Here is a 13216-nt window from a genome sequence, read left to right on the forward strand (position 1 = left end):
CTGTTTATTTTTACAGGAGTACAAGAACTGACTCAGACACTTCAGGTAAGGAATAAATTCCAAGACACATTTTTTTTTGTGCTCTTCAGTAGACAAGAGTTACTCAGGGTTCTTATAACCATAGATGATGAGGAACAAAGGGTTCCAACTAGGCTTTCTGTTGCCGTCCCAAAGATCTAAACACTCCACCCTGGAGAGACTCTTCCGAGACCATCTTCAGACCCTTCCAAGTGTGCGGTCACAGTTGACTTCCCAGTTCCCGGAGTCTAATCTATTAGGCGTTAACTACTCCAAGATGAGCTCTACAGGTGGTTCAACCTACGGCAGCCCACGACCCCGACCTCCACATTTGTATGGGGTAATACATTAAAGTCACTCCGCTCCTCCGCTCTTCCCACTGTCATCTTTAGCCTAACACTCACTGGGGGGTGACTTAGTTCATGTTTGGGTACAGGGATTTCTTATTTATGTATTCTCGTGTCTTAAAGAATCCCCAAATTCTCACAACAAGCATGTAACTGGGGAGACGGTCATACGGGCTGATAAACTCTTGCCGGCTGCTCACTCACCTCAAGCCACTCTCTAACCTGTGAGCTGGAGTAAACTTCCACTACATGGCACCTATAAAAGAAAACTATGAAAAAGAACACAGACGAATATTTAACTTGGTTTAAGTAGAGAGGAAAAAATACAAAAAAAAGAATATTTAAAGACATTTGTAGTCATATTTAAAAGACACCTCCACCAAAACAAAACAAAATAAAATAAAAATAAAAAACAAAAAGAAAGAAAGGAAAAGAAGATTATAGGGTAGACATAGCACTTTTTATGATGTGTCTTTTATGTGTATGAATGTTTTGTATGTTTGAGCACCATGTATGTACACGATACTGGGCAAAGTCAGAAGAGGGCATTAGATGCCCTGGAACTGGAGATAAAAGTTGTGAGCCATCATGTGAGTGCTGGGAACTGAAATAGCAAGTGTCTTAACCACACACCACCTCTCCAGCCCAATAGACTATTGAGTTTTACACAGACGGGATTTGTCCTTATATCTGCTCATTGGGTGTCAGTATCCAAAATACCTGCTGAGCTTCACCACATGTGGATCTACATTCTGACCAACAGTGTTGAACCTGAGACCACCATAGAGAAAGGACTTCTATAAAGAAAATGCAAGGTGGGGTCTGGAGAGATGACTCAGTAGTTGGGATGTGTGTTGCTCTTTTGGGGGATCCCAGTTGATTTCTAGCTTCAAGTTAGGCAGCTTGAAACTGCCTGTGACTCAGGCTATAGGATATCTGACCTCCATGCACAACCACACACATGATACATAACTCTCATAGACACACACACACACACACACACACACACACACACACACGGCACACACACACATGCAGACATGTATACACATGATTAAAAAGAAAATAGTTTTAAAAAGAAAATACAAGATCTCCTTTTTAGTTTGTAGAATTTTCACCCATCAACTCCTACCACAAACTATCTAAAGAGGTCAAAACACTAAATGTTTAGAGGTTCCAGAGTTACCCAGTACCATTAATGTTCTCCTTGTATGCCAAAGGCAAGGATCCAACCAATGGCAGCCTGACTGCTAATGATGGTCACTAACTTGTCAATAGACACAGAGATAGAACTATGATTCATTTAGTTAGCTGTGACTTGCCATCAGTCTGTGCATTAGCCAAAGAAAACCATTGAAGGAAAATGAGTGGTAAATTAGTGTCCGGTTTTAAAATGGCTTCTCTACTGACTAAATCTGTAAGAGAAGCTAGAAGATGCCAGACATGGAAAGAACAGGTAAGAAGCTTTTCTCACAGTCAAGGTAGAGGATGCCACACAGTCTTTAACAAGCAAGAAGCAGTCAGCAGTGTAACTTTCAGAGGAATGTATATGTAGTCAGAGTTAGTTAAGTATTTTACACAGTTGGTATATAGTAAAAATGATGGTGGGGTGACAACGATGATGACAAGGATGACAATGAAGATTTATTGACAAGGACTGGAGAAATAGATCAGGCACTAAAGTGCTGAAGCATGAGGATATAGATTCAATCCACAGCACCCACATAGAACATGGGTATAGTAATACACACTAGTACTCCTGGCACTACACAGAGACAGAGGATCCTTGGTAGCCACTGATCAGCCTCAGGCCATGAGAGTCCTTGTCCCAAGGAGACACCTAAGATTGTTCTCTGGCCTCCACATGTACAGGTGTGTGCACACGTGTGTGTGCATGCACACACACATTTATATACATGTGCACCCATCACACTTGTACACACACATGCAGAGTTATTGTAGGAACAAGACAAAGGACAACTTGGGAGACGGTGTGACTGGGATATATAAATCTGTGAAGCAATCTGGGAAAGGGAGCCAGAGGAGATAGGGAAATGTTGAAAAAGGCAAACACACACTCATGCTGAGTCAGAGGTCTCCGGCTTTAGTTCTAACCAACTTTCTCCATTTCTCCATTACATGAACATGTCCTTTCACTTCCTCAGTATATGGCTGGGCTGTTGGGCTGACACTGACAGTGACTGATTCTAAAAGCTGGTATTCCGTGCTGTTGCTGGCCCATTTCTGGAAGGCTAGCAGGAAGCTTGAAGTGGTGTCCTGGACATCAGGGACTAACCACAGATACAGCAAAGGGGTAACAGATGCGCACAAGGAGCTTGCTGAACCACAGCAAGACACAGGGTATGATGTGGCATGCAGGCTGCCACAAGGCATTAACCATTTTCCCTGTTTGTTCTCTTTTACATTTCTCTGTTTCTTCTTTCTTCTCCTGTGTCTTCCCGTTCCTCTTACTTAGGCTTATATAGTTTTGCAGTTTTCCCCCTCATTAGTATTTCTTTCCCCTTCTTCACCCTCCTCTGATCACGTTTTTCCCTCACACACTCTTACCATTCATTAATACTCTTTACCTTGAGAAGGCAAAGGCTACCCCATCCTAGACCCTCATTCTATTAAATTCAGTCTAAACAAAGATAAAAAATGCCTCTGTAATTCTAATTTCTAGGTGAAGCTAGAGTACTAATGCTGCCTAAATCGGGAGAAAAAAAAATCAATCCTCATGGTGAGCTCCCAGCCTCCTAGGCAATGGTAGTTAAGGACAAAACTGTGTGGCTCGCCTCCCACACAGCTCTGCAGCTGAATGTTCTGTGGAGAGCAGCACTTCAAATAAACCATTCCTATCAGCAAGGCCACCAAATGACATGGCAGGTCCCAAGCTATACCTGTCTCTCTAGACCCAAGTCACTTCTCTCCTTCCTTGATTTTTAACTTCTTACCTTTCAAGGTTTCACTCTTCTCTCAGTCTTTCTGATTTATTTGCAGTGAGCCCAGGGCGTAGGCTTTCCTGTGATGCCACATTATTCTTCCTACATGACAAAGAATGAGACCAGAGACAATGGTTCAAGAAATGAGAGGAAAATCATATATGAAATACTATTTCCTTCCCACTCTACCTGTTTCTTTTTTCTTCCTGTTCAAACTCACTCCCTGCTTGTGTAAACTAAATTAAAAAGAAAAAGGGAAGGAAGCCCCCAGAAGGGACCGGGTTTGTGGACCAGCAGTGAGTCCCACTGTAAAGACCATAGACGCCTGGTGAGGTGTCTAGAACATCGTTTGAATTTGAGACCCAGATTGCTTTCTCCTTGTGTGCCCCTTTCTGTCTTGCCTTTGGCCTTCCTTCTTTCCCACTTTTTCTCTTCCATTTGCCTTTACCCTTGCTCCTCTTTCCCTCTGGCTCTCCGCACACCAAAGCCCCTTTTAATTTCCCCAGCCCTGTACCTCATCTGTCTCCCCCTTTCTCAGGGGGAGTGCACACAAGCCTAATAAAACAGAAAAGGTCACACTGGAAAAACCTTTTGGATGGCCTAAAGGTGAGTTTTCAATATAGGTCTCTGTAGATTTAAATGAAAGATGAGACACTTTCAGAAAATTATAAGTCGACTCTTTAACAAAAACCTCATTTCTGTAGTAACAGAAGAGGTACAATTGCAGATAAAGAGGTAGAATAGAATGTGGAGGGTTTGTTGTCCTCTCTACGCTCTTATCATAGGCCAGACGGCAAGGCCGACAGGAAGCAGGACAGAGGGGGCTTTGGTGAGGCACTGGAAGAGAATTAAATACTACTGCTACTCCGTGGGAGTTCTCTCCCTTCACACTATATTGGTCCCAGGGATTGAACACAGGTTGTCAGGGTTGCCAGCAAGCACCTTACCTAGGCCATATTGCCTCTGCATAGATCTTTAGTTATAAAGAAAAGCTTCATTATAAATAGTTTCATTATTTTTATTTTAAGCATTACTTTTCAGTAGCACTTGGGGATGAACGCATGCCCTTACACACTGGTGCTGTACTAGTGATCTACATACCATGTTTTTTCTTTTATTTTAATATTCTTAGACTCTCTCTCTCTCTCTCTCTCTCTCTCTCTCTCTCTCTCTCTCTGTGTGTGTGTGTGTGTGTGTGTGTGTGTGTGTGTGTGTGAGTGTGAGTGCTTTGCCTGCTTGTATGAGCACTATGTACATACCTTTGAAAGTTGGATGAAGACATCAAATTCCCTGGAACTGGAATATAGTATGGTAGATGGCACCATGTACTGTATAGTATAGTTATGAACTGCTATGTGAGTGCCGGGAACTGAACCCAGGTCCTGTGCAAGAGCGGCAAGTGCTAAGCTATCTTTCCACTTCTAATTTTATTTTTCAATTGCTTATTTGTATTAACGTTTAGTCTTATACCTCAAAGTAAAACCTTTTAGGATATTTTGTATATAAGCATATATTTAGTATTTCAGCCCTTTGAAATAACCTGACCTTTGTGTTTTTTGTCAGATCAGTACAAACTACTATACTAAAAACAAAGCCCAACTCAGAAAAAGGCAATCTCTGCGGGAGGAGAACAGCAAAACCTCTGTGTGGCAGAAATAAAGGCTAATCACTCCATGAAAATCCATGCCAATCTAATTTCTAACATCCGATTTTAGATGTGTGGTTTTTTTTGTTTGTTTGTTTGTTTTTGGTTTTTTTTGTGGATATGTATTTTATAAAAAGCTAAAGGGCTATAGAAATTAAAAGGATTTCAATTTACAAACTCAGTTTATAAGGCATCTTTGATCTGGGCCTGCTAGGACAGAGTGCTCTTCTCTGTGGCTTTCCTGTTATGCCAGCCCCACTCTGTTTCCCACGTTGTTTGTTTTGGGGTCACTGGTGGTGAGGACTGAATTCTTTGGATATTTCTGTCTTAGTTGAATACTTGGTGCTGAAGGAGTATTTATAGAATCCATAATTCGGCAACACACGATACTAAGTGACAATGTACTAAGTGTCATTTGCAAATAGGCTTTTAAGAAATTCATTTAAAGGAAACTTTAGGTCTGGGCACGTGGGTCACTGGAGAGGTCCTTGCCTGTCCTGCAAGACCCTGACATTAAAACCCAGCAACCCCAAAACCAAAAAGGAAAGCCAGGAAACTACAGGCAATCCTTGCCTGAAGAGTTGTTTGTGTTTTTTAAAATTATCACTTAAGGACTAGAGAGATGGCTCCCTAGTTCAGAGCACTTGCTGTTCATGCAGAGGACCCGAATCCAGTTCCCAGTACCACACAGCAACCAACAACTATCTGTAACTTCAGTACCAAAGGATCTAACACCCTCTTCTGGCTTCCTTGAGCAAACCAGGCATGTAGGCAGTACACATACATACATACATACATGCAGACAAAACACCCCTACACATCAAAAATAGTTACTCCTTAATTGTTTTAAAACCAGTTTGTCATTCTACAGCATGCTTTTCATATACTGTATCAGTTAATCTGCACAGCGATCTATAGAGTACTGTTATCTCCCTTCATTACAGATGGTGAACTGAAGCTTGGAAGATATTTGCTACGGGATTGAACACGAGAAGCCTTATAGCCAAGCACAAACTCACAAACTCATGCATATTTCTGTTTAGTAGTGCTCTAGAGAACAATCCTTTACCCATTCTCTTGGCCCACTGCCCAGGGGATTTGTCTTCCTTCACCTGATGCTCTAAAGATGGAAAGAATTTCTTTCCCACCTCCACATCAAGAAAAAGATCTCCAGACGTCAACAAGAGACTACTACCGGTGATGTATTAAATTCGGAAGTACAAATAAACATTTTGCAATTTGGAAATGACTTCTCCTTTACAAACAATGTCTTTGATATAGATTATCTGTGACAAACTAGGAAAGACACTCTTAACTATGACTGGTTATTTCTAATAAGAGTCCTTTAAAAGGCTGTTGTACAGGACCTTAAAAATAGGTCAGAAAATTCTTATAGACCTAAGACATTCTTATCAGATGATCAAAGAAAAATGAAAGGCATTTTCACAAGATATAAGTTCAAAACAAGGCTCACACACAAGTGATCATAATGGTTTGTTTGCAGTAGAAAAAAAACTTGGACACAACCCAATTACCCATCAACAGATGAGTAGTTAAACAAATTGTGGTGTGTTCATACAGCAATAGCACTTAGCAACTAAAAGAAACAAACTGCTAATAAATGCTTCAACATTGCAAGCATAGAAACATGTTGAAAGAAGCCAAACAGTCAAAGGGTGCCTGAAGTGATTTAGAAGATTTGGAGACAACTCATAGGATAGATAGGCAGTGGCTATCTGAGGCACAGCTGGTTAGGAGGGCAATGACTGCAAAGTGGTACAAGGGAACATTTTTCCCCTTTATTCACTTTACACCCTGACTACAGCTCCCCTCCCTCCTCCCAGTCCCATCCTACCACCCCCCCCTTGTCCCATTCCTCCCCAGGCACCAACCCTCCCTGGCACATCAAGTTGTATCAGGACTAAGTGCATCCTCTTCCACAGAGGCCAGACAAGGAAGCTAGGAGAAAGAAATATAAAGAGGGAACAGAGTCAGAGACAGTCCTTGCTCCAATTGTTGGGGATCATAGAAAGACCAAGATGCACATCTGCTAGGTCCAGACCCTGTATGCTCTTTGGTTGGTAGTTCAATCTCTGAGTCCCCCATGGGCCCAGGTTAGTTGGCTCTGTAGGTCTTCCTGTGGAGTTTATTACCTAAGGCTCTTGCAATTCTTCCCCCCATTCTTCCACAAGACTCCCTTGAGCTCACCCTGATGTTTGGCTGTGGGCCTCTGCATCTGTTTCCATCAGCTGCTGGACAATACCTCTCAGATGTCAGTTATGCTGAAGTCCCAGTGTTTGTATGACCTGAGTCTAGGAATGTATCAATACAATACAGAAAGTCTGTCTTTTAAAAAGTATATTTGGTGGGGCTGGAGAGACGGCTCAGTGGTTAAGAGCACTGACTGCTCTCCCAGAGGTCCTGAGTTCAATTCCCAGCAACCACATGGTGGCTCACAACCATCTGTAATGGAATCTGATGCTCTCTTCTGATGTGTCTGAAAACAGCTACAGTGTACTCTTATGCATAAAATAAATAAATCTTTTTAAAAAAGTATATTTGGGGGTACCCATATTCCTTTAAACAGTCAGAGATAAAGCTTAAAGCATTCTATTGATTGGGGGGGATGGGACAACTTCTGAAGGGAAAACTTAGGTCAAAGTAACCTTTTAAGCTATCTAGAGACTGAATCTGAAGACAAAGGCAACTGAATTTTGAAATTTGAGGTTTGAATGCTTATTTGGACTTATACCTTTTGACAAAGTGCTATATCAAAAATGCTCAGCTACAGATGTAAAGCAATCTTGTCCTTGGGAGTGTGCCATTTCCTATATTACAGTAAGGATTTTCTGCAAGAATCACAGTAGACGGTTGGGTGGGGTTTGGGATGGAAGCAGAAGATGTAACTCATTTACATGGCTACAGACAGAAGAGTAGAGTGTGACAATGCTCTGCTATTAGATTTTTTTTTAAAAAAAAACTAGTCTTTTTTTTTTAAGATTTATTCATTTATTATATATAAGTACACTGTAGCTGTCTTCAGATACACCAGAAGAGGGCATCAGATCCCATTACAGGTGGTTGTGAGCCACCAGTGGTTGCTGGGAATTGAACTCAGGACCTCTGGAAGAGTAGTTGGGTGCTCTTAACCGCTGAGCCACCTCTCCAGCCCATGCTATTAGATTTTATCTGCACAATTCCAGTGGTTACCTGCTCAGAGGGAGTAAAGTGTTCCAAGGTCACAGATATAATACTTTTCCTCAGGACTGGGGGACAACTTAGTGGTAAATTTTTTTCTAACAAGTACAAAATATAAAAACAAATCAAACCAGATGACTAGCAACCATAACCCCCAAATATGGTCACAAATGCCTGATAGTTCCTCAAGGGCAGAATCTACCCATTTCCCTTGACTATGGGTGAGATTTAGTGACTGGCTTTTGAGACTAAATCACAAAAAAGCCTGTGGTTTCTGCCTTGGTCTCTCTCTCTCTCTCTCTCTCTCTCTCTCTCTCTCTCTCTCTCTCTCTCTCTCCCCCCCCCCCCTGGATCCTTTGTTGGGTTGAGAGAGCTATTGCCACTCAAAAAAAAAAAAAAAAAAAAAAAGGCAGATGACCCGAGAGGTGGTGACTGTAGTGTAATGAATAGTCATGAAGGTGAGCCTTCTTGAGCCACCCTTGAGTCTATGTCATGCCTCCAGGTGACTGTCTCAGCTGCCACCCTGGTTTATAACCTCAAGAGAAGCCATAAACCAGAGCCACCCAGTGAAATTGCTTCCGGATTCCTGACCCACACAAACTGAGAGAAGACATTCTGCTAACTGAAGTTTTAAAACCCTTGTAACTACTCCGTGTCTCCATTAAAGCAAATTCTTACCTTTTATCAAGATGTTCTGTGTAGTCACAAACATGTAATCTAAGAGGAGGAAAGCAATGCACTTCAGTGCTGCTGCCCTGTTGCTCTCAGCTCTCTAATGCTCTGACCTGAGATTAGAGGGCCAAGACACTGCTCCACTTTCCTGTGTTTGCTTAAAATGTTACCCAGGGGCCATGAGGCCTAAAAGTTTTCTCCAAGCACTTGTTTAGTTAAGCCCTAGCAGGAGCTACACATTGTTTACATCTGCTTAATTCAAACAGTTTAGAGGCACAAACATGCTCTGAAACACTCCTCTAAAAATTCCTTTGGAACAAGGAAACCATGTCTACTCCCAGGGGCGGCTCCAGAGAAAGCTCTACAGGGAACCACTTGGATGCTCCTGCTCTCCCTTTCCTGCCTGAGAGCCAAAACCTATTGACAATCTTCTAGAGTCTCTCACCTGGGAAGGTTAGGGCGTCTGTGACAAGTTTGTACAGTGTACTATATCAGCTACCACTGATAGATTTTAACGAGTTCTAGGTAAATTTGCTTATTACCTGATTTGTAATTTCCATCAAAAATTCACAATTTACCTGACTTCCCCTAATCTGTTTCATGACCACAGAATTGGCATGGCTTCTGAAACTTCACACTGTAAGCCTTTAGAACTGTTATATGTTAGGAACAAAATGTTTTAGCTTGCCAGAAACATGTAGACGTTCTGGAGCTATAGTAAAGCGCAAGTAATTAGTCACCTAGTCTTCAGAAGGGACTTTTTGCTTTCTAATTCTTGGCTGTACCAATTAAATAAGGTATAAATAAATTATAGTAGCTATAGTAACCCATGAAACTTAGCAACGAAGCAGGAAAGTACAAATAGTTTTCTTTATTCGACACTGTCCACCTTCTCCTGCCCCTGGGATGGAAGAAACAGGAGACAGAAGCAATCACCCCTATGCAGAATCTTCTTATGAAATGAGATCATCTTAACCAAACACGACAAAACTGGTTTGTCTCTGACTCATTATCTCTATTCTATGTACTCATGTCATGGTCATCCATAATCTATTCAGCAAATATGTGTTTAGTACTGTGTGTCAGATACTATAACAGACATGTATAAATCTAAAAAGGAAACACAGAAATCTAAAATTAATAAAAATAATAAAGAATAAATAATAAGGAAAAATAGAAATCTAAAAATAATAAGGAAAAACTTAAATCTTTATAGTGCCTACAAGTCTAGTTTGCAGTGACAAGATACTATACAGTACACCAGGTGTGAAAAACAGAGTAGTAGAGATACTAAAAAGGGATTACTAGGAGACTGTGGAAGACGTTGCTATTTATCTAGTGTGTAGCAGACCTCACTGGGAACATCTGAAATGTGACCCACATGGAGCCACCTGGAGACTACTTCAAGCAAAAGAAACATTGAATGCAAAGGCTTTGAAACAAGCTGTTGGAACAGGAGGGGCAACAGAAGCAGAAATGTGTTTGATGTGAAACGAGAAAGGGAAATGGTAGTAAGAGGTGAAGTCAGGACAATGACAATCATGTTGACCCACAGAGTATTGAAGTAGAGTGACACTGGACTTCATCTTTATTTAGTTTTCTATACTAAAGAGCTATACTAAGAAGGGAAACTACTGATGGGAAGGAGGTTACTGTAACAATCCGGGTAAAAAAGTGATGGCTTGGACTACACCAGGATTGGAAATACCAGGGTTGGAACCTGGATAGCTTTCAAAACTAGAAGTATGTATATGTTTATTTATGTGCTTGCTGCCCTTCCCTATATGTGGCAGTGTAAATGCTTAGGTCAGGGGACAACTTCGTGCTAACTGGTTCTCTCACTCTACCATATGGTTCCTAGAGATCAAATACAGGATGTCAAGCTTGGCAGTGAGCACCCTTATCCCCTAAGCCATCTTCCTAGCCTTGGTATCTTCTGAAGGCAGATATAACAGAGTCTCATGGTGGATTTTATGTACAGCGTGAAAGAGTACCTGAACAAATAGAAACCAGACAAAATGACAACTTTCACATTAAATTTTCAATGCTTGTTAGAATATCAACTGAAGGTGCTGAGCAGTCCATTGAATACATGCAGCTTAGGATAGACCTCCGGACTACCGATGAATTTGGAGTTTAGAAGTTTAGTGTGTTTAGATAGAATCTGAAGCCATGAGACCAAATGAAATCCTCAAGGGAGTAAATAATAAAGAACATAGCGATGGGGCCAGGGAGGTAGCTCGCCTATGCACTTGGCCTTGTTGTTTGATCCACAGCAACACACAGAACATAAGACAAACAATAGAGTCAAATAATGTAGTGTCTGGGCACTGCTCTAAACAACTTACACACATAAATTCACTTCATCATCATAGCCAGTATAGAAGATACTAGAGTTTTTCGTTTTTATTTTATAAATGAGTAAGTAAAACCTGAGAGAAATAAATGTCTTTCTTCTGACCACATGGCAGGCACTACAGTTGTGATTCAAATCCAGACAGGAGTGAACCGTTGAATGTCAGAAGTCTAGGATGCCCCATAACTTACCATCTGAGGGGACAAAAAGTAACCAACAAAGAAGGTGCCAATGAGACAGGAAGTGAAGAACCATGTTTAAAGAGGGTAGAGAATCTTGGTCTTGACAGCAGAAGCAAGAAAAAGAAAGGGCATTGACACTGTTTGGAAAGTATGGCAATCAGATGCAATGCGTGGCACCATTGTGGCTGTAAGGCCTTTCACCTTCAGAAATCAACCTGCAAATGTGGTACCCAGCCATGCTCAGGTACGTTACTGAGTGCCAAGGTAAGACAAAATACTACCTGGGTTGGGCAAACGAAACACAGACTCAGACATGGGGCTTGTGAAGGAACGAAGAATAAAGCTATTTCAGCATCCAGTCCATTTGAAGATTTTAATTTTTTTATATTTGTTCAGAGACCCGGGAGGTGAGAGTCTCTCAGATCTCAACCGGGGTGACCTTAGCCAAAATGCTCAATGTTAGGGAGAGGGAACTTGAAGAGTCCACCTCCAGTAGATAGACAGGGCCTCAAGTAGAGGGACTTGGTTACTAACCCACAGTCAAAATTTCTGACTCAGAATTATTCCTGTCTTCAGGGACAAAACAAAAGGAACTTCAGGGACAAAAATGGAGAAGAGACTGAGGGAAAGGTGGTCCAATGACTCGTCCAACTTGGGGTCCATCTCATGGGGGTGCCCCAAGGCCTGACACATTACTGATGCTATCTATGATGTGCTTACAGATGGGAGCCTGGCACGGCTGTCTCCTGAGAGGCCCTACCAGCAGCTCACTGAGACAGAAGCAGACACTGCCACCCAACCATTGCACTGAAGTTGGGGACCCTGTAATTGAATTAAGGGAAGGACTGAAGAAGCTGAAGGAGAGAGTGACCCCATAGGAAGACCAGCATTGTCAACTAACTCAGACCCCAGGGAGCTTCCAAAGACTGAGCCACCAACCAGGAGCATACATGGGTTGATCTGAGGCCCCTGGCACAGATATAGCAGAGGTCTACCTGGTCTGGCCTCAATGGGAGAAGATGTGCTTAATCCTCTAGAGACTTGATGCCCCAGGGAAGAGGGAGGTTGTGGAGGATCATCCTGTGGGAGGCAAAGGGAAGGAAGAATGTGATGAGGAACTGTGGGAGGGGGGACAGGCAGGGGGAAGAAAACTGGAATATAAATAAATAAACAAACACATATTCATTTTATGTGTATTGATGTTTTGCCTGCATGAATGTCTTTGTGAGGGTGTTAGATCCCCTGGAACTGGAGTTACAGACAGTTGTGAGCTGCCATGTGGGTGCTGGGAATTAAACCCAGGTCCTCTGGAAGAACAGTCAATGCTCTTAAATGCCAAGCCATACCTCCAGCCCCTCATCCTGAAGATCTTAATGATCAATCATAAAATAAATAATTTTTTTAGTCTAGAAAAACAAACAAATGAACAAAAGATCCCAGAGGAGAAGACAGAAAATATTAAGCCCAGTTGAAGATCCAAGCACACCTTTGCCTAACATTAACAAAGTAGCTGAAATTAAAAGCACAGAGACAGCCTGGACAATCACTAAGGTTTGCTTTTGTTGTTGTTACCAAGGAGACTTAGGTTCCCTTGGTAGATTCTTAGCCTTACTAATAAAAGAATTTAGAAATTGACTCAAAGGGAACTCAAGGAGAGTTTTATTGGAGTTTAAGGGAAAAGCACTGGGTAGGTGAAAATCCTTGTAGCCACCAGGAGGAGCTGGAGAAAAAGTCCTTCCTTGCAAGGTAGGTGTGGAACAGAAACTGGTCATTGGGATTCAGGAAACAAAGGGCCTTCCCATGCAGGGAAGTGGGCTAGAGAGCTGAGAAAGGAGCCCCAAGCATGTGGTCACCCT

At 41.9% G+C, this 13216-nt stretch overlaps 1 protein-coding gene and 1 pseudogene across 45 annotated transcripts in view; both read left to right on the forward strand.

The window, feature by feature from the left end:
- Nucleotides 1–6198, forward strand: part of Garin2 (golgi associated RAB2 interactor family member 2) — a 44681-nt gene extending 38483 nt beyond the window's left edge. For 14 of the 45 annotated variants that reach the window (XM_063262189.1, XM_017594253.3, XM_063262218.1 and 11 more), the window contains 2 exons: nt 17–45; nt 175–386. In XM_063262189.1, the coding sequence (XP_063118259.1) occupies nt 17–45; nt 175–248 (103 nt within the window). In that variant the 3' untranslated portion in view covers nt 249–386. Of the gene's footprint in view, nt 1–16; nt 46–174; nt 387–2841; nt 3025–4870; nt 4988–5896 lie in introns of those variants that run through there. The other 31 variants (XM_017594259.3, XM_063262212.1, XM_063262214.1 and 28 more) reach the window with 7 other exon arrangements.
- A 5328-nt stretch (nt 6199–11526) lies between these two features.
- Nucleotides 11527–13216, forward strand: part of LOC108351336 (U6 snRNA-associated Sm-like protein LSm8 pseudogene) — a 54860-nt pseudogene continuing 53170 nt past the window's right edge.

Source organism: Rattus norvegicus, chromosome 6 (assembly GCF_036323735.1).
Source record: "Rattus norvegicus strain BN/NHsdMcwi chromosome 6, GRCr8, whole genome shotgun sequence".
Taxonomy (NCBI): domain Eukaryota; kingdom Metazoa; phylum Chordata; class Mammalia; order Rodentia; family Muridae; genus Rattus; species Rattus norvegicus.